At 43.5% G+C, this 19377-nt stretch overlaps 2 protein-coding genes across 4 annotated transcripts in view; both read left to right on the forward strand.

Annotated features, from left to right (window-relative positions):
- Positions 1-14372, forward strand: part of LOC109252602 (histone H2B type 1-C/E/F/G/I) — a 110233-nt gene extending 95861 nt beyond the window's left edge. Inside the window, exons 2-3 of one of the 2 annotated variants that reach the window (XR_002074086.2) lie at positions 12507-12654; positions 14297-14372. The gene's annotated coding sequence lies outside the window, so the exon portion shown is untranslated. The remainder of the gene's footprint in view (positions 1-12506; positions 12655-14296) is intronic. The other variant, XM_019425187.2, reaches the window with a different exon arrangement.
- On the forward strand, positions 65-14372 carry LOC109252604 (histone H2B type 1-C/E/F/G/I). Of its 2 annotated transcripts, XR_002074087.2 has the most exons (3): positions 65-503; positions 12507-12654; positions 14297-14372. XR_002074087.2 is itself a non-coding variant. In XM_019425188.2 (2 exons), the coding sequence occupies exon 1, from the start codon at positions 114-116 to the stop codon at positions 492-494; it is 381 nt and encodes a 126-aa protein (XP_019280733.1). In that variant the 5' UTR covers positions 66-113; the 3' UTR covers positions 495-503; positions 14297-14372. The 2 variants fall into 2 exon arrangements, 1 of the variants encoding a protein (XP_019280733.1); XM_019425188.2 differs by lacking the exon at positions 12507-12654 and having other exon boundaries at positions 66-503.
- Positions 14373-19377: the final 5005 nt, after the last annotated feature.

Raw genomic sequence — 19377 nt, forward strand, 5'->3', positions numbered from 1 at the left:
GTCTTCCAATGAACTAAGACGCGGTCTGCATCCTTCATTAGCATAAAAGCCCTATAAGTAGCAGACATTCGCTTCCTGCTTTCACTCCACTTCTGCCTTTCTGAGGTTTTAAGATGCCTGAGCCAGCGAAGTCCGCTCCCGCCCCGAAGAAGGGCTCCAAGAAGGCGGTGACCAAGGCGCAGAAGAAGGACGGCAAGAAGCGCAAGCGCAGCCGCAAGGAGAGCTACTCGGTGTACGTGTACAAGGTGCTGAAGCAGGTGCACCCCGACACCGGCATCTCGTCCAAGGCCATGGGCATCATGAACTCGTTCGTGAACGACATCTTCGAGCGCATCGCGGGCGAGGCGTCGCGCCTGGCGCATTACAACAAGCGCTCGACCATCACGTCCCGGGAGATCCAGACGGCCGTGCGCCTGCTGCTGCCCGGGGAGCTGGCCAAGCACGCCGTGTCCGAGGGCACCAAGGCCGTCACCAAGTACACCAGCTCCAAGTAAACTTGCCAAGTAAGCGCCCTCTTACCCAACCCCAAAGGCTCTTTTCAGGGCCACCCACATGTCCACTAAGAGAGCTGTAATCAAACACTTGAGTTTGCATGGGGGAGTTAGCAAGATATTTACCTTAAGGTATTCTTCTACTTTAGAAAAAGCCATTGCACATGTAGGAATACGTAGGTTTTTTGTTTTTAACGGTACTAAGAGACGGAAATGAAGGTGATATTACGCACTGCCGAATTTTATGTGCCAAATGTTACATTCCATTACTCTATACTCCGGGGAGTTTTCAGTGAAAACGCATGCTGTTTCGGGTCCGTGCTGTCTGCCTTATGCGACTCCCAACCTTCATAGGTGGCTGGTGGCTTGTAGTTAGGATCCACATACCGCTGTAGAAGACGCCTGGTCAAAACTGCTGGGTAACTTGCCTCCAAGGAGTCTGAACTGAAGGCAAGCAAGTACTAGGGGCGGAGAAAGGAGGTGGGTCGACGGGAAGGACGCCATTGAACTTGGCATACTCAGTCTCCCAATAGGGAACCTTCCGGTACCAGATACCGCAGGCAGTCTGTGTGTTGGGAAATTCCACTTTAAGCACTTCACTCGTGGACTTTGCTCCAGGCAAAAGTTTTAAGGTGTAAAAAGCGCTTTCTACGTTTGTTTTACTCAAGTCACATGTTTCAGTACCGAGTGGTCAGGCTTGCTTTTTCCATTAAAAACATGGGAGGGTACAGGGAATAAACTTTGTTACAAAGGACACAAAGACCTGTAACAATTTCGGATACAATGCAGGACAGTGGCAGACGCTGGTCACGCTAGCTCCTCAGCCAAACGCGAAGGTTTCCTGAGTCCTTCAGCAACTGAAATCGGATTTTTTAAATTCTCCTATGTGCCTATTGAGCCTGCTTAAGGACTGATGGTCCAGTCCAGACTGACCACCTGTCAACGAATCAGGTTACCCCCAAAACGTGCAAGTTCACTATTACCAGGTTGACTACAAGGGGTTGTTTGTTGTTTGTTTGTGTTCTTGTTTTTCTCCGTCGCTTCTCCCCTTTTTCTCTTATATAAATTCTGGTCTGCCTTTGTTGGATGAAATAATTCTATAGTTTGTTCTCCCTTCTATACAAGTGAAGGGCGGGCTACTCATGAACTACCTGACCATTTATTTCTGAAGTTTCCACCAAGATGTTTACCTAAGTCCTACCATAGGAATCAACAGAAATGTGTGACCTGGAAAGGAACCTTGTCCAGCCCTGGGCTGTTGGGAGTTTTATGCTTATCTTCCTTTGGTTCTTGCAGCCTGCAACGTACGTATTCTTGCCCAAAGTTGTTTCTTATTTTGGCTTTTCCTGATTGCCCTTTGCAGATCGGGTACACCCTGCTGGCTTTATGTCAGATCGTGAAGAGATTAGTTGGTGGCAAAGGACAGGGAATCTGAAGTCTAGATCATTTGTTAATTTTTCTGGGGTTGATTGTGTTTATGTACTATTTGTTTTTATAATTCTCTGGCATTTGAGAACACATGAACAGGAAGTTGGTCTTTTCTTTCTGGCCTTTAATGTGATCCCCTGGGTTTGGTGTTTTATGTTTGCATGCTGTGGATTCCTGAAACTAAAGATAAGAGTCTCTTTCCTCCTTTCCAAACGTTCTTTTCTTGTGTTTTCTCCTTACATATCCAAATAGTTGTCAGTATCTGCAAAAACAGCATTCCTGCTTCCAAGATAATGCAAACACACACTGGCAATCCGTAGTAACTTTTGACTTTAAGAAAGAGGTTAGGCCTTACAGGAGACTAATGACAAGAAAGAAAACAAGTTAACCAAATCTCCAGCATGCAAAGGCCTGTCTCTTGTGAGGCAGAAGCCTCTGAAGTTTATGATTCAGCAACACAAAATTATTGTCGCTTCAGGCTTTTCAAGGTTAGAGAGAAGAGAGAAGAAACATGGTATCATAAATCACACTACTGAGTCGGACCAAAAGTAAAGGGTTCCGATACCTTTTTTTGAGAATATTTTCTGTTTTGTGAATACAAATGATTTCGAGCAAGTTGTCTACTCTACCTCAGCAGGGGATCGGTAAATTACAATGGAAACTTATTTACATTTTCAAGGGCTTATATGAAGAATGAAAAACAAAATTGAACTTAAGAGAAACTAGGAGCTAGAGAGTATAACGCTAAAGGAAATAAGTCCGTCAGAGAAAGACAAATGCCCTGTGATTTCACACGTATATGGAATTTGAGAAACAAAAGGAGCAAAGGGAAAAAAGAGAGAGAGAGGCAAACCAAGAAATGGATTCTTAACTCTAGAGAGCATACCGAGGGTTGTCAGAGGGGAGGTTGGGGGGGTGGGGGGGTGTGTGCTAAATGGATGGTGGGGATTAAGGAGGGCACTTGTGAACAGCGCCTGGTGATGCATGAAAATGTTGAATCCCTATTGTCCTCCTGAAACGAATATTACACTGTATGTTAACTAACTGCGACTTAAATAAAAGCTTAAAAAAGAGAAACTCAAATCAAAATAAACGTTCTCTCAATGTTTTAAGTGTGCTACCCCTTTAAACTATAATTCAGAGAAAACAGAAAAGTTTAACTGTTAATTTAGTGGTTTTATTTATTTATTAAAAAAATTTTTTTTAATGCTTATTTATTTTTGAGAGAGACAGAGACAGAATGCGAGTGGGTTGGGTCAGAGAGAGAGGGAGGCACAGAATCCAAAGCAGGCTCTAGGCTCTGAGCTGTCAGCACAGAGCCTGATGTGGGGCTTGAACTCACGAACTGGGGCTTCATGACCTGAGCCAAAGTTGGATGCTTAACCCACTGAGCCACCAGGTGCCCCAAATTAGTGGTTTTAGTTAAGAGGTTATAGGATAAGAAACAAAACAGAACTCTTATCATTTTTGAACAACTTAACATTTTTAGTTCATGATATGTAATTTTATAGGAAAATAGCACATATTTTTAATCAAGTAACTTTTTGGATATTCATTGGCTTCACACTTTTGCTTTAGAAATGGTTTTATGTCTTTTTCTTTGTTATTGTCATGATGTAAAAATAACATTAGCATGATATTCTAGTTCACACAAGTCTAGGGTTTATTTTCTTTTTTTTTTTTTTCATTTTATTTTATTTTTAATAGGAAATGTATTGTCAAATTGGTTTCCATACAACACCCAGTGCTCATCCCAACAGGTGCCCTCCTCAATGCCCATCACCCACCCTCCCTTCCCTCCCACCCCCCCATCAACCCTCAGTTATTCTCAGTTTTTAAGAGTCTCTTATGGTTTGCCTCCCTCCCTGTCTCTTTTTTTTTTTCCCCTTCCCCTCCCCCATGGTCTTCTGTTAAGTTTCTCAGGATCCACATAAGAGTGAAAACATATGATATTTTCTCCGTATGACTTATTTCACTTAGCATATCACTCTCCAGTTCCATCCACGTTGCTACAAAAGGCCATATTTCATTCTTTCTCATTGCCACGTAGTATTCCATTCTGTATATAAACCACAACTTCTTTATCCATTCATCAGTTGATGGACATTTAGGCTCTTTCCATAATTTGGCTATTGTTGAAAGTGCTGCTATAAACATTGGGGTACAAGTGCCCCTGTGCATCAGCACTCCTGTATCCCTTGGGCAAATTCCTAGCAGGGCTGTTGCTGGGTCATAGGTAGAGTTTATTTTCTAAAAGAAAAAAAAAAAAAGAAAGAAAGAAAGAAAGAAAGCAACCCTAATTAATTTGAACTTATTAAATTTCTTCCAGTAGGTTTACTGGTTAGAAGAGTTAAGATCACTTTATTTAAAATTACACATCTGTAAATTACACACTGAACTAAATTAAATCATAATAGATAATATTTTTAAAACAGTTAATGTTCATAATGTTGCATACAAATCACAAAAGCTCAGTGTGTCAGCTTAAATGCTGAATTCACAACCTATACATAACTGTAAGAATTTTAAGGCATATTAAATTGAGTATTTAAATGCCTAATCTTTGGATACCTGGACAATTAGAGGGTACAAAATATGCATCCCTGAAAACAATTTGGTCTATGCAAGGCCCTTATTTTTACACAGTTGAAAATGACCTTAGATTAACAAGTTAGAGAATGTGGAGATGCCTTAGGAGAATGGAAGTAGATGTATTCGCTTATTTTTGCCAGGAGAGAACACAATCACCTGGTTCTTTTTTTTTTTTTTTTTTTAAGGTTTATTTATTTTTGAGAGAAAGAGAAAGCAATCAGGGGAGGGGCAGAGAGAGAGAGGGAGGCACAGAATCCAAAGCAGACTCCTGGCTCTGAGCTGTCAGCACAGAGCCTGATGTGGAGCTTGAATCCACGAACCCTAAGATCATGACCAGAGCTGAAGTCAAATGCTTAACTGACTGAGTCACACCTGCTTCTTTTAAGGGCTGTTATTAACACACAGAGTTCTGATCCTATTAAGTATTACAGCTGTAGAAAGACACAAATATGCACACAAGATCATGGCTGTATTTAGTGTGTTTATTTATTACGGTAACAAATGGAAGTTGTTACAGTTTGTTAACATAGTAAATTCAGCTTAATATGTGTTTTATGCATGCTGATTAGTTAAATATACTTCAGAAGTGAAGTTAAAGGCTTTGAATTGATCATTATAGACTTTATCATTATATTTATCTATGGTATGGGTATATCTAAAAACACATGCACAGGAAGGTTTACTAGGATTCGTTAAAAACATAAGCAAAAAACACTACAAGAAAGAGAAAAATTCAGGATTCAAATGGAACTTTCAATATATTATGTCTCTGCCAAGTGTGAGATAATTTTCAACAAAAGTGCTTCGTGTCAAAGTACCTGCTCCCATCACTTTATGCTGTGTTTTACAGGGCACTCTAAAATATGACTGCAACCATTTCCCCATTTTTATATACTTATGATTTATGGTTACGTCTTAATGTAATAACCAGTTTGCTCTGACAAGTTTATTTTTCACCTTCCCAGATTCAAGCTCTGACTACAGATCAAAACACCACAAAGATTTCTTTTACACTGGGCCTTGCTTGGCAGCCATTGGGTAACCAACGATTTATTCCCTCCACTTAATGAGAGGAGGGACGATAAAAAAATCAGGTGTGTTTGGTATTTTTCAAATATTGACTGCCAAATCACTGCTTGGTCTGCTTTTTATATAATTCCTAAATTTTCTTTTCTTAACATTTTTTTTAATGTTTATTTATTTTTGAGAGAGAGAGGGAGAGAGAGAGAGAGAGAGAGAGAGAGAGACAGAGTACGCGTGGGGGAAGGGCAGAGGGAGAGGGAGACAGAATCCAAAGCAGGCTCCAGGCTCTGAGCTGTCCGCACAGAACGCGATGTAGGGCTTGAACTCACAGCCATGAGATCATGACTCGAGCTGAGGTCAGGGGCTTAACCGACTGAGCCACCTAGGAACCTTGAATTCCTAAATTTTCCAGTCTAAACCCAGCTTCCCAACCTCCTGATGAGAGTAAATCATAGAACTTTGTAACAACTGTTCTCACACTAAGCGCGTTTTATGCCGGTTTGTCTGATGTCCCACCCTGATTACAATTTTGACACATTATTTGGTAGTTAATTGTTTCTGAAGAGTAATCCGGGTAGATTTTTACTGTTATGTTTTAACTTAACTGTTCCCTATAATCAATAATTCAGTGGGGGGAGGATAATTACTCATGAGAGGAAAAGGAAGAACGAGTAATTACAATTAAGGTAATGCTAAAGAAAATACCCCAACTGCAGTGTGAAAAACAGCCCTTAACGTTTTCATCACCATCAACACTATAACAACAATTTTCTAGTTTGATTTCTGAAAATAAAATCAAATATAACCGGCCCCTCAATAAAAATTGACTATCGCAGGGGCGCTTGGGTGGCTCAGCCAGTTAAGTGTCTGACTTCGGCTCAGGTCATGATCTCATGGTTCATGGGTTCGAGCCCCGCATCGGACTCTGTGCTGACAGCTCGGAGCCCGGAGCCTGCTTCAGATTCTGTGTCTCCCTCTCTCTCTGCCCTCCCCTGCTTGGACTCTGTGTCTCTCTAGAATAAATTAACACTAAAAAAAAAAAATTGAAAATTGACTATCACAAATCTCTCACACTCTTGTATAGCCCAACCATCTCCAGACTTTATAGTCATATAACAAAAAAATAACTCCCATGACAAGCACAAACCAGTTCAAATTTTACAAATATGTTGATTAGGCCAAAGACGCGACAAGTGATTGAATCTCACCTTATTTATAATTAATATAAACTGCAAAACTATAAAGGTGGGGCAAGGCTGCAACAGCCACCTTAAGAACCACATTAACGAATCAATTTCATGTTATTGTTAAAATTTATGGATTTTCCCCCCATGGTAATGCCTTTACTATTTGTGAATAATGAAAAGATCATAGGTAAAATACCTTCAAAAATCTGTATAAAAGTATTCATATTGGACATCTGTCCATATCATCCCCCATCTACTAAGAAGATTATATGAGAGAATTTAAAGTAAAATTTGCCTCAAGCAACTTAAACTTATGGTGCCAAAATTTTACTCTTTCCCCTAATAATAACGATAATGTGTCCATCCCTGAAGATTCTCATAAATTCTCATCATTTGAGATTGTACCAAAAGATCCGTGTGGCTTGGTTTCTCTTCTCTTTTGACATGTTTTGCTTTGGGGTGTTCTGATGTTGTTGTATATTATGAATAACTAGTGTTATTCATACACTATCATAATTGAGCAAATGGAAGTTACCTTTGAAAAGATGTCACCACACTCACTTCTACAAAATGTACAGTTACAGACTACTTTCAAAGAGACTTCAAGAAGTGTCTTGCTACGACATCTGTCACCCCACTGCTGGCCAGGGTCGATTTGGCTGGTCTGGCTGGCTAGGCTGGTGTCCCCCTTCCTCCCTCACCACTCCATGTAAGTCCCTTCTGGGGCTGTGCTAGGTCGGAGAGGATGACCTTCCCCGATACAGGAGGACCATTCTGTGGTCAAAGGTACAGGAGTAGCTGTGCTCTCCCGCCAGAATCTCCCAACAAGCTCTCAAGGTCCATTTGTAGGAGGAAGTAGGGGACCCAAGCTTCCAAGATTCCAGACATGTCCATATGAGGCCCTGCACGTGGCAGTCTGCCTTTCTAAAAAATAAAATAAAATAAAATAAAATAGTAATGTAAAATCAAATCAAATAGAAACGTCAGCTTTATAGCAATGGTAGAAAGGGCCATCTGCAGGACTTTTAACTAAAAACATTGTTTTTACGCTCCAGGACAGAGGGATATTTGATTCTCAGTGCAGACATATGTAGAATCTCACCACTTTGGTATAAATTCCTATTGGAAACACAGTCCGAGACTCATTAAAAACTTCCAGAATTCTGGAAATAGGAAGCTTGCTCTTATGATTCTACAGATCAAGATGAGATCTAGAGTCGACTGTTTCTTCCTTTTTCTTCCTCTCTGTTTTGCCTTTTTCTCCAGTATCCGTCTTTCCAACAATTGGACTTTGGATTTGGTCTTCCTCAGTATTGAATAGAATAGAATAGAATAGAATAGAATAGAATAGAATAGGATTCCTCAGAGCCTAGACCTCCATACCTTGGCTAAAATTTCCTAAACAAGAATGAGTGCTTCGTAGTGTACTTCTGACTGTGGCTCAAATTACAATTGAAATAGTCAAGAAAAATGATACGTGTTTAACTAAAATACATCAGAATGATCTTTGAGAACTATTCTAAGTAAGACAAGCCAGTTAAACACTTGGAGACTACCTTGACTTCGAATACTTATATGTGTGTGATTGCTCTCATACTTTTTTTTGACCAAAGTCAACAGTGGGGGAGTTGAGAAATTCCTGTGCCAGAAATGGTGGAGACATGGCCCACCCAAGATGGAGGTGCTGGCTGAGGGTTGGAAGAATATACTGTGCAGAGACAGCCTGTCCCGTGCTCCACAGACGATCTTGAGAGTTTCTGAAGAATCGCTAATTATTTTCTTTGAAAGTCCTCCTTGGTCTGTGTAAGAACAGATTGTCCAGACTAAAAATAATGCACAAACGTAACATCCTGTTCTTACTCTGCAGGCTTTTTCTCCCCCCAATCTCTGTTATAGAATCATCTTTTTTGACTTTGTTGGATGAAATCAACGTATTGCTTTGTACGCAGGAAAACAGCCGGCTAGTCATTACCCAAATGTCTTTGAGTTCCTGTTTGACAAACCTACCACTCTGAGCCGCTGGGTGGTAATAATTACTTACTCATGAAGCTGGGGTGAGGATTAAATGAAACAGCAAATATAAAGCACTCGTCCCAGGGATGGTATCACGGCAGTAAAATAGCTCCATGGTGAAAAAAGCATAGCGTCTGGAGACAGAACCTCCAGGTTTGACCCCCCCAACTCCCTACTTATTAGCTGTGAGACTGAGGCAAATCCTCATCTCATCTGTGTGCCTCAGTGTCCTCATTTGTGTCTTTTTTGTTAATTATTATTTTTTTTAATTTTAAGTAGGCTCCATGCCCAACACGGGGCTTGAACTCATGACCCCGAGATCAAGAGTCACATGATCTACTAACTGAGCCAGCCAGGCACCCCTGGCCTCGCTGGTGTCTTGAGGATGATGGTAATAGCGTCTACCTTCTAGATGTTTGTGGAGATTAAAGATCTTTAATGCATAGAAAGCACTTCTGAAGAGTGCCCGGCACATGGTAGGTGCTCAGTGTCTCCTGATATTTGACAAACTTCATTTATAGCCTTTTTTATACCCCTAAAGGGACCTAAGGCAGATTATGATGATCTTGGTAAAAGCTGGTTTTTCATAAATCGGGAATTTCACAAATGATCTGATATAAGAAGAATGCCAACCGATTTCACCATGTTTTACCCTGGTCCAATAGGTTGAAAGAAAATGCAGTCCCCCCCCCCACCACACCCCATATTTAATGACCTCTCTAGGCCTCTTCCTAAGGGCATAAAGAATGATCCCCGCATTTCTCTTGAGTCTTCCAGATTTGGAAGGGTGTGTAGATTGAGCACTTTGCTAAGTAGTCCCAGATGTCCTAAATTAAAAGGCATTAAACGTTAGTTTTTCCAAACTTTCACCCCGGGCCATCCTGGATGACCAAGCGGAAAAAGAAATGGGGCCGAATATGCATCTGCCGGTGACCTTTCCTGCAAGATATTCTAGGCTCGGATGAAAATGTCCAGACTCTGTCAATCAGCTTGACATCTTCAAGCACTGTGGGTTCATTGTAATTTAAGGAGAAGAGAGTAAATCTGGAAAATGAGCTACTTTTTGAGTGAGGAAGAGGAAGGCTTTGGTTGGCTCAGTTGAAGACTTAGGTAGCTTTATCATCCGGTAAGCAATTTGCATTGTAGTTGATAGAAAGGCCTGTTTCTTTCTGCTATGGTTTTTCGTGGTGTTAGATGTCCCAGCTGTTGGCTCTGACAGGACAAAGGAACGGCAGTGACGGGGGCTGGTCTCATCGAGGAGCAGACAGACGTACCTAGAGGAGGCAATACTGGCGAGAAACCTTGACCTCATCCCTTAGGCCTAAACTTGTCTTCTGACCCTCTCAAGTGCTCCAAGTAAAAGACTGGCTTTCAAAAGCCACGAGGATAAACCTTTGTTCTCATTCTTTTCTCCCTCCTCTCTTCACTTTCTCCTTTATTTTCTTTTCCTTTATTTTTCTTTTCCCTTTTCTCCTCAGTTATTTCTCATTGGCCCAAACTCCCCTGTGGGACAGCATATAAAACCACAAAAATACTGAAGACGGAAATGTGCCCCTTTTACTGCTGGACTTGCTTAAATAGCTGTGGTGAGAGATATTGGGTGCTAGGTTTGAAAACACAACACATTTGGGCTTTAAGGCACTGAAATAAATATAGTTTTTACAGCTGAGAAAAGTCAATGAAATCGTGTGTTTAAGAATCGAACTGAGATGGTGCAGGTTCTCAGACCGCAAAGGGAAGGGAAGCTGCTAGGCGGGAGGGTAGGTCAGTGATACCTGGCGGGCGTCAGGGTGAGGGCTTTGGGGAAGGTCTGGGAGAGTGCTCAGGGGTCTTGATTGTAAGGGTTAGAGCTGGAACTTGGCCCAGTCAGTTCTATACATAAATAAGACTGAATGGATTGCAAATTTTTCCTATATTCTTTTATATGTGTGTGTGTGTGTGTGTGTGTGTGTGTGTGTGTGTATTTAGGGCATACATATGCTTTTATATTTTTATATATTTAGAGCTTATATATGCATACACATACACACATACACAGACACATACATATGTTTCGAACATTTTTAGGTGTACAACAAAATTGAGAGGGGGGTACAGATTTCCATATACCCCCAGTCTCCACACGTGCGTAGCCTCCCACCTTAGCAATGTCATTCACCAAAATGGCACTCTTTTGGATGACCCTACACCGGCATATCACAATCGCGCGGGGACCATAGTTGGCCATTGCGGTTCCCTCTTCGTCGTGTACATTCTATGGGTTCGGACAAATGTGTCATGACATCCATCCATCATTATAATATCACACAGAGGCTTTTCACTGCCCTAAAATGACCAGAGATTTTAATCAGCAGGAACTGGGGGGAAGGGCGGCGGGGCCTCTGTCTGGTGGGGCGTGTGAACTGGGGCATCGTGGGTGGTCCCCATGTGCCTGAAGGGGATACTTACCTTGCCTTTAGGATTCTCCAGCGCACTTTGACAGGCCCTTCCCCTCCACCCTGTGCCTGGGCCCTCCTTCTCCCTTCTCTTTTGTGTTCCAACACCCTGCTTTCCTGGCTCTCTGCCACCCACATACACTGGACCTCCATTTAAAAAAAAATTTTTTTTCCTTCCTTCTTGCCTAGAAACCCCTACTCATCACCATCCCACAGGCATCTTCCGGCCCATCGCCTCCCAGTTGTCCGATGTGAGCATTGCACAGTTTGTATTTAGTTGTGACCCCTTGTCTGCTAGTCTTGTCCAACAGCCTCTGGGCTCTGATTTGGTCACCACAGTATCCCTAGGGGCTGTCGCCGGGCCTGGTGCACAGCCACACACATAAATGACGGAATGAATCAGTTCATTCACTAATTTTTGTGGAATGCCTCCTGTGTCCCAAGTTCCCGTGTGCATATAGCAGTGAACAAAATCACAAAATCCCTTCCCTCGAAGAGCTAGGACTCTAGGAAGGTAAGATTGAAAAACAGAATAAACAGCTAAAATGTCTGATCTTTCAGAAGGCAAGTGTCATCCAAAAAACCAAAAGCCAAACCAAAACAAAACAACAAAGGCAGGCTTAAAGCATGAGGACGATGAGGTGGGGGCTGCCGTGATGAACGAGGAATGAAGTTCTGAGCAGGGGGCCCCAGGGTGCTCCGGGCTTGACTGGGAGACCAGATCCAGGATCAAGGTGCTACTACGAATAACAATGTTGAGTCCGCTTCAGTAGACAAGCCTCAGGTCAAAACAAGGTGGGTGACCCTGTTCTATGAAACAGATCTCCCAAACCTAGGGGCTAACCACAATAGATATGTGTCACTCTGTTACACAATGTTGTATAGTGTCCCGTCACAATGGGGGGATGGGGCTCGACTCCTTGGTCCTTCAGGGACAGTTTCCTTCCGCCTGGTGCCTCAGATGCCCCGGGTCTTAGAGCCCGGACATCCGGCCTGCAGACAGAAGAAGGAGGCTTTCACGGGCCAGGCCCCGAAGCGGCACACGTTATTCCGTCCACATGATTTTGATCGGAACTCAGTCCCAGCACCCTAACCTGCCTGGGAAGCGGGAAAATGGGGACCGGCTGCGTGGGTCGGCGCAAAAAAAGCCGATGGATTCGGAGCAAGCAAGTGCTCGGGAGTCACGAGGTCCAGCTTTCTTCCCAATCCCTCTCCCTCTCACCCTCCGGGCCCTCTTAAAGGTCAAAATGGTTTTTCGTCAGGCAGTGACAACATCCAGTGCAGAAAAAATGAGGAGGGAGCCGTGGGGTGACTGAGTTCTTTCTTTTCTCCCCCAGCCCTGAAGGACCACCCTCTCACCATCAGTGACCGTCTCCTTGGAAGGGGACAAAGTCACTGCCGTCCCGGGGTCACATCGTGGCTGGAGAAGACAGACAATAAACAATAGTTATTATACACAATTATGTAGAATGTGAGAAAGGAAAGGTGGGTCACATGTGGCAGTGCCTGTCATTGTAATATGTTCACTAATGAAAATGCTTAATGTAACCATAGCTGCTAACACTGGGGTCGCACTTAGCCAAGCACCGTTCTGAAGGTTTGCTCTATTAACCCAGTTAATTCCCAAACAATAAAACGGTCGCTGGAAAGCACACGGGGAAGAAGAACCAGTGATGAGGAAAAGAAGAGAAATCAAAGTCCACCATTGTCCCTCTGGCGTGTTTCGAGGACCTGGCCCTCCTTCTCTGGTTCCACAGTCCGTGTGTTCGTTCGGGTGTGAGCGGGCGAGATTACGTGTGAGCTCACAGAGGGAGAGCCGGGGGATGCCTCCAGCGCGGGCCTTAAATTTGGGGCCTCTTCAAGGGGTTTAAAGCCACACGTGGCTTGTCATTGTTCAGACCATGACATTTGAAGGGGCAGTGAGTCCGTGAAATGCACTCTCGGAATATCAGAGGTCACATCTTGAGTCAGCAGAGGTGGGCAGTGGTGTTAGGGGCAGACTGTCCCTCACCAGCTAGAGAGAACTGCCTTCCGTCACCCGCCCCGCAGACCACCAGGCTCTGCTTCAGGCAAATCTCTCCTAAAACTTACCTGAATGTGACCGTGATGGCCCTTTTGTAAGTCCATACAAAACGTGCGGCAAAGTCTCTGTGTCTGTAAAGTGAAATGATGGCCTGGGCGTTAGACGTGTCCAGCACGGGTTATAGTTATGAGTCCTCAGACCCGCCAGGTGTGCGAACACTTGTCACGGAACCCGGATGTCCCCGCCAAAGGGTCGTGTCAGTCCGCATGCATTGAAGGGGGGGGGGTTCCCTAACAAGGAAACCCTGCCAACGTCTTCCTGCATGGGGTTCCATCGCCTCCGGGGATAAAATCAGGTTTGCCTCTGCTTGTTTGTCAAGACGAGGGGGAAAAAATGCATTTTGTAACATCTCAAGAAACAGACTAGGCATTTATTTGGGCGCATTTCCATTAGATATGTTTCATTTGACTTATTTCAAAGGCGGTGGGGGTGACTTCATCTGTCAGCAGCGCGATGAACACCCGAGAGAAGGGTGGCTTCCGGGATGGTTTCAACCGCTCCCTGTGGGAATACCGAGCTGGAACTCTAACCCATGGCCGTGCCAAGGGCCTTCCTCATCCCTCACGGGCAGTCCAACTCACCCCCAAACACCCCACCTTAGACAACCCCCACCACCTGGCCTTTGTCACTGTGGTACCTTTGTGAAAAACCCTGACACGACAAATTCTTACTCGTCCTTCAAGACTTAGCTCAAATGTAACTTAGGAGACACTGACTGGACCATATTCATCCTTTATTTAAGAGTCTACAGAGACTCCAGAGGGTGTGAATCGCCACCCAACAGCCGTGTCACCTGGGAAGCTCAACCTTCGCCTTCTCATCTATCCAGCGAACAGAACGATAGCAGGTGCCTCATAAGGTTGCTCCAAGATTAAATGCATTGGCATCAATAAAGCGCTTAGAACACACACTGCCTGGCACAGAACGAGCTCCCAGTGAAATTAGCCATTGCCATTACCGCTGTTGTCTCAGAGTCAAGTACAGTGTCAGGTATCTGATGAATTATAGAAATGAATTGATCAATCAATCTCTCTCTTTTCATAGGAGCCGACGGGCTTCAGACATCTTTTCCCACCACTGCTCACCGCTAACCACCGCGGCATCTCTCGCGTAAAACAACGGGTGACGCTACGAGAAGATAAATGGAAATATTTTTAATGATCATGGAAGGCTCAGTAAGAACCTGGCTAAAATATTTTTTTTCTGAGTATAAAAATATTAAATGTTTATTGTAGAAATGTGTAAAAAGAAAAATATATAAAGAAGAAATTAAAATACTCCTGGTATCTCTTTTTTTTTTTCCAAAAAAATTGTTTAATGTTTATTTTTGAGAGAGAGAGAGAGAGAGCATGAGCGGAGGAGGGTCAGAGAGAGAGGGAGACCCAGAATCTGAAGCAGGTTCCAGGCTCCGAGCTGTCAGCACAGAGCCTGATGTGGGGCTCGAACTCATGGACCGCGTGATCATGACCTGAGCCGAAGTCAGACACTTAACCTACTGAGCCACCCAGGTGCCCTTTTAAAGGCACTATTAAAAGGTGCTTCCTTTTAATATGTATGTGACAAATATGTATAGATGAATATGAATACACAAGGTACACCCATAACACAGATCATATATAAAGCAAATTTAGGTACCATGCCATAGATACACATATATAATTTTCTAGGTAATATGCTTAGAAGCACAGTTTTTAAAAATGTTTGTCTCTTTTTGAGAGAGGGAGAGGGAGGATCCAATGGAGGGACAGAGAGAGAAGGAGACACAGGATCCAAAGCAGGCTCCATGCTGACAGCGGAGAACCTGATGTGGGGCTTAAATTTACGAACTGCTGGGGCGCCTGGGTGGCTCGGTCGAGTGTCCGACTTTGGCTCAGGTCATGATCTCACGTCTTGTGAGGTCTAGCCCCACGTCAGGCTCTGCGCTGACAGCTCAGAGCCTGGAGCCCGCTTCGGATTCTGTGTCCCTCTCTCACTCTGCCCCTCCCTCACTCACTCATGCTCTGTCTCTCTCAAGAATAAATAAAAAACATTAAAAAAAAATTATGAACTGTTACCTGAGCTAAAGTCAGATGCTTAACCGACTGAGCCACCCAGGCAGCCCTAGAAACACAATTTTTTATGAATGTATCTATCATTACTTGGGTAATTAGTCCTCTGTTATTGGCTACCTAGATTGAGTTCTATTTTTATGCACTATAGATCGTACAGATCACACATCTTTGTTTAAATATGTGATTATCTCCTTAAGATAGACTTCTAGAACTAGAAATACTAAATCACCAGGTCACAGCATTTTTTAAGGCTCTTAATACAAAACATTGCCAAAGCGCCATCTAGAAGGACCATGCCAATTTATAATCCCAACATACTGTTTACACTGAGAATTTTTTAAAGCATTGTTAACCTGACAGGCCAATAATAATAATAATAATAATAATAGAAATGCCAGCTCCTTCATTATTAGCGAGTGTACTTTCCCCCCACATTTTCATTAGCTGTGATCCCGTAAGAAACGAAGGGCGGCCTAATGATGCCCGTGACCACGATTGTCCCCTGGGGGGCCACCATATGGAGAATAAGCAGTCTGTTCGGTTAAGACCAAAAACTAGTATTTGTCAGTCAGGTGCCTCCTCTGTCCAGGACTGTGCTGGAATAATGAACTGCATTTGGCTGTGTGTATCTGAAATTACTTTTGCCTGCATTGTCTCTTGAGAGCCTCTAACTGCTCCATGAGAAAAGCGTGTACTGTGGATTGAATTATGTCCCCCCAGAATTCATATGTCGAAGCCCTACCTCCCAGTGTGACTGTGTCTGGAGGCAGGGCTTCAGCAAGTATTTAAGGTGAAAGAAGTTGTAAAATGAGGTCCTAGTCCATAAAGATTGGTGGCCTTATCCGAACAGGAGGAGGAAAAGCTAGCTCTCCCAGCGTGCATGCGCCACAGAAAGGCCGTTTGAGGACAGAGCAAGAAGACAGCCAGCGACAGGCTGGGAAAGAGCTGTCACCAGAATTCGGCCACGCTGACAGTCTGATCTCAGATTCCTAGTCTCCAGAGCCATGAGGAAATAAATTGCTATTGTTGAAACTTCCCAATCTATGGCATTTTGTTCTGGTAGCCCGAGCAGACTAAGACGGTGTCATTGCTGTGACACACAGACCAGGAAAGTGAGTAAGCCCAGGAGAAATACAGTTATATTTGGCCAAGATCATTAAGAATCAGAAAGAGGCAAGGTGGGAGAACCCACTTGTCCTCATTCCAAGGCCAGGGCTCCCCTGTACCACAGGCAGACAGTAGCCTCAGAGGGTCCAGAGTCACGTGTCCCCAGAGCCAGCACTAGACTAAGACTTGTCACCGGAAGAGGAATGCGTAAGCTCGAATAAATATGCTCTGACCACTCGCTTAGGAAAAACATCGCGCTTCATGCAAAACTACAGTGCAAACTGTGTGCAAAACCACTTTTACCCCTGCGGTGGAGAGAGATATAAAGCCTAACGCTATCCTTGCAGCATTGGGGTTTATATGTGCGGCAAGGCAGGCTTTCGCAGGGGTCCTAGAGTAGTGCCTCAGACAGGTAAATAAACTGGAAAGATATCTATTGGAAAATGTTTATTATTATTTTGTTTAATAAATAAGCCCAGGTACACAGGCTTCTCTAGCACCCTGTGCTGTCAGCTGTTCAGTTTCCACCCCCTTGTAGTTTTCAACCTCACAGACGTCTTTAGCGCCTCTGGAGGGCGAATCTATGCTCCAGCCTGGAAGAAGGGGTGAGATCAAGGGGAACTAGGCAAGGGCCATCTGAGGTCTACTGGATTACTATCGGGAAGTTAAAAGAAAAGGCTTCCTGCTTTTTTGTCTGATGCTTCTGTATTCGGTATTAAAGTGCAACAGAAAATTCACAAGTTCCAATGCTTGTGTCTCCGGACTTTCAAAGACTGGCTCATTGGCATCTGTGTGGCTTAGGAGGATCGTTTCGGTCACGTTAGCACAAAGGTTTTGGATGGAAGTCTATATATGTGTTATTCACAAATGAAACAGCACGATATGAGCACCTGTCTTTGCTTACATATAAATAGCTACTAAGAGAGGTAGGAAAGTCTGGAAGAACAGAAATAAGGTCACCTGAATGGGGGGGGCGGGGGAGGTCCCAGTTATGCAAATAGCTTTTCTTCTTGGTCAGGCATTTCTAGTGCTTCCTAATTGGATGGTGGCAGGTTTAGCTCCTCTGTCCTCTGAGAAGTTTCTAGAACTCCTTCTGAAGGTGTTCAGTTTCGTAAGGAGCAGCAGAAACAGGCTGAACAAGTGATTCAGGTCCATCTGACTCAACAGAGGAAGATTTTCCCGCCACCCTCTCAAAGTCCTCCATTGTGAACCACCTGGGCAGGTTATTGGTTTCGACGTTGATCTCCGCACCCAAGAATTGTCAGTGCATATACTAAAAATTTTTTAATGGTTATTTATTTTTGAGAGAGAGAGAGAGCACAAGCAGGGAAGGGGCAGAGAGGGAGGGAGACACAGAATCTGAAGCAGGCTCCAGGCTCTGAGCTGTCAGCACAGGGTCCGATGCCATGCGAGCCTTGCCCCACGAACTGGAAGATCACGACCGGAGCTGAAGTCGGATGCCTGATCGACTGAGCCACCCAGGTGCCCCGAACACTTGATGACTTTTAGAGACAACCTTCACAAAGCATGAAATTATACACATGCCCTTCCTACAAAACAAACAAAATAGTTACTCAATAGCTGAACAAGCAGTCAATCGAAATAGAATAATTCAAAACGGAAGAAGTCAGTTGAAGAAGAGTTAAGGTTAATTGTGAAATAGTGTTTGTTAAAGATAGTGGAAAGCCAAATATGAAGTTCAAAAATAGCTACTGAAAAAAGAAGAAACATATGACAAAGGGATAACAGTTTTACAAGGTAGTTCTAAAACTTAGACACCAGGAAAATCCAAGAAATATATAGGGTGGACACGTTAGTAAGTGAAACCCCGTGAATCTCACTGAACACAGTGAAAATCTAGAGAAGACTTTATTTTATTCACACACACACACACACACACACACACACACACACACAGAAATATAGGGTAAACATTGTTTTTAAACAACAGACTAGAATGTTAATATTAAGAATGGGCTGCTGGGGCACCTGGGTGGCTCAGTCAGTTAAGCGTCCGACTTTGGGTCAGGTCATGATCTCACGGTTTGTGAGTTCGAGCCCCACGTCAGGCTCTGTGCTGACAGCTCGGAGTCTGGAGCCTGCTTCGGATTCGGTGTCTCCCTCTCTCCCTGCTCCTTTCCCCACTTGTGCTCTGTCTGTCAAAAATAAATAAATGTAAAAAAAAAGAAAAAAAAAAGAATGGGCTGTATAGTTCCCATATCATGAGAGAATAATTTTATTATATTTTTAAAAGAAAACAGTTCTCTTATTTTCTTTGTGATCGCTTCCATTGTTTGACTTCAGAAGAACTGCCAGAAGAAGTTGATCTAAGGAAATGTTTACAGCAGGAGTATTGTTTCAATAATGAGAATTTGGAAGGGTGACTTTCCCACAATAGAAAGTTTTTCAAGATAAATTTATATTATTGGTCCACAAACACAAGTGCTCCAGGGGTGCCTGGGTGACTCAGTCAGTTAAGCGTCCGACTCTGGCTCAGGTCATGATCTCATGGTTCATGAGTTCAAGCCCCTCGTTGGGCTCTGTGCTGACAGCTCAGAGCCTGGAGCCTGTTTCAGATTCTGTGTCTCCCTCTCTCTCTCTCTGCCCTTCTGCCACTCACATTCTATCTCTCTCTCTCTCAAAAATAAATAAACATTAAAAAAATTTTTAATAAAAAAATAAAAGCTCTAAAAATGGAATTACACGAACGACAGTCCTGACATATTAAGAGGAAGAAAAAAAAAATAAATGCTCCAACACAGCTGATGTGCATAACTAGCCAGAGCCTTCTGAAGCCAGCCTCCTGCTTCCTAGCTCTAAGACCTTGGGTGAGTTTCATGACTTTTCTGTGACTCAGTTTCTTAACTATAAACTTAGCTTCTACAGTTTTTCCTTTTTTGAAGGGGAAATAATTGGGATGATGACGACACGGCGTAAGCGCTGTGCGTGTGGGTGTTCATGGTAGCG

Source organism: Panthera pardus, unplaced genomic scaffold (assembly GCF_024362965.1).
Source record: "Panthera pardus isolate Hobbes unplaced genomic scaffold, ASM2436296v1 HiC_scaffold_17, whole genome shotgun sequence".
NCBI lineage: Eukaryota > Metazoa > Chordata > Mammalia > Carnivora > Felidae > Panthera > Panthera pardus.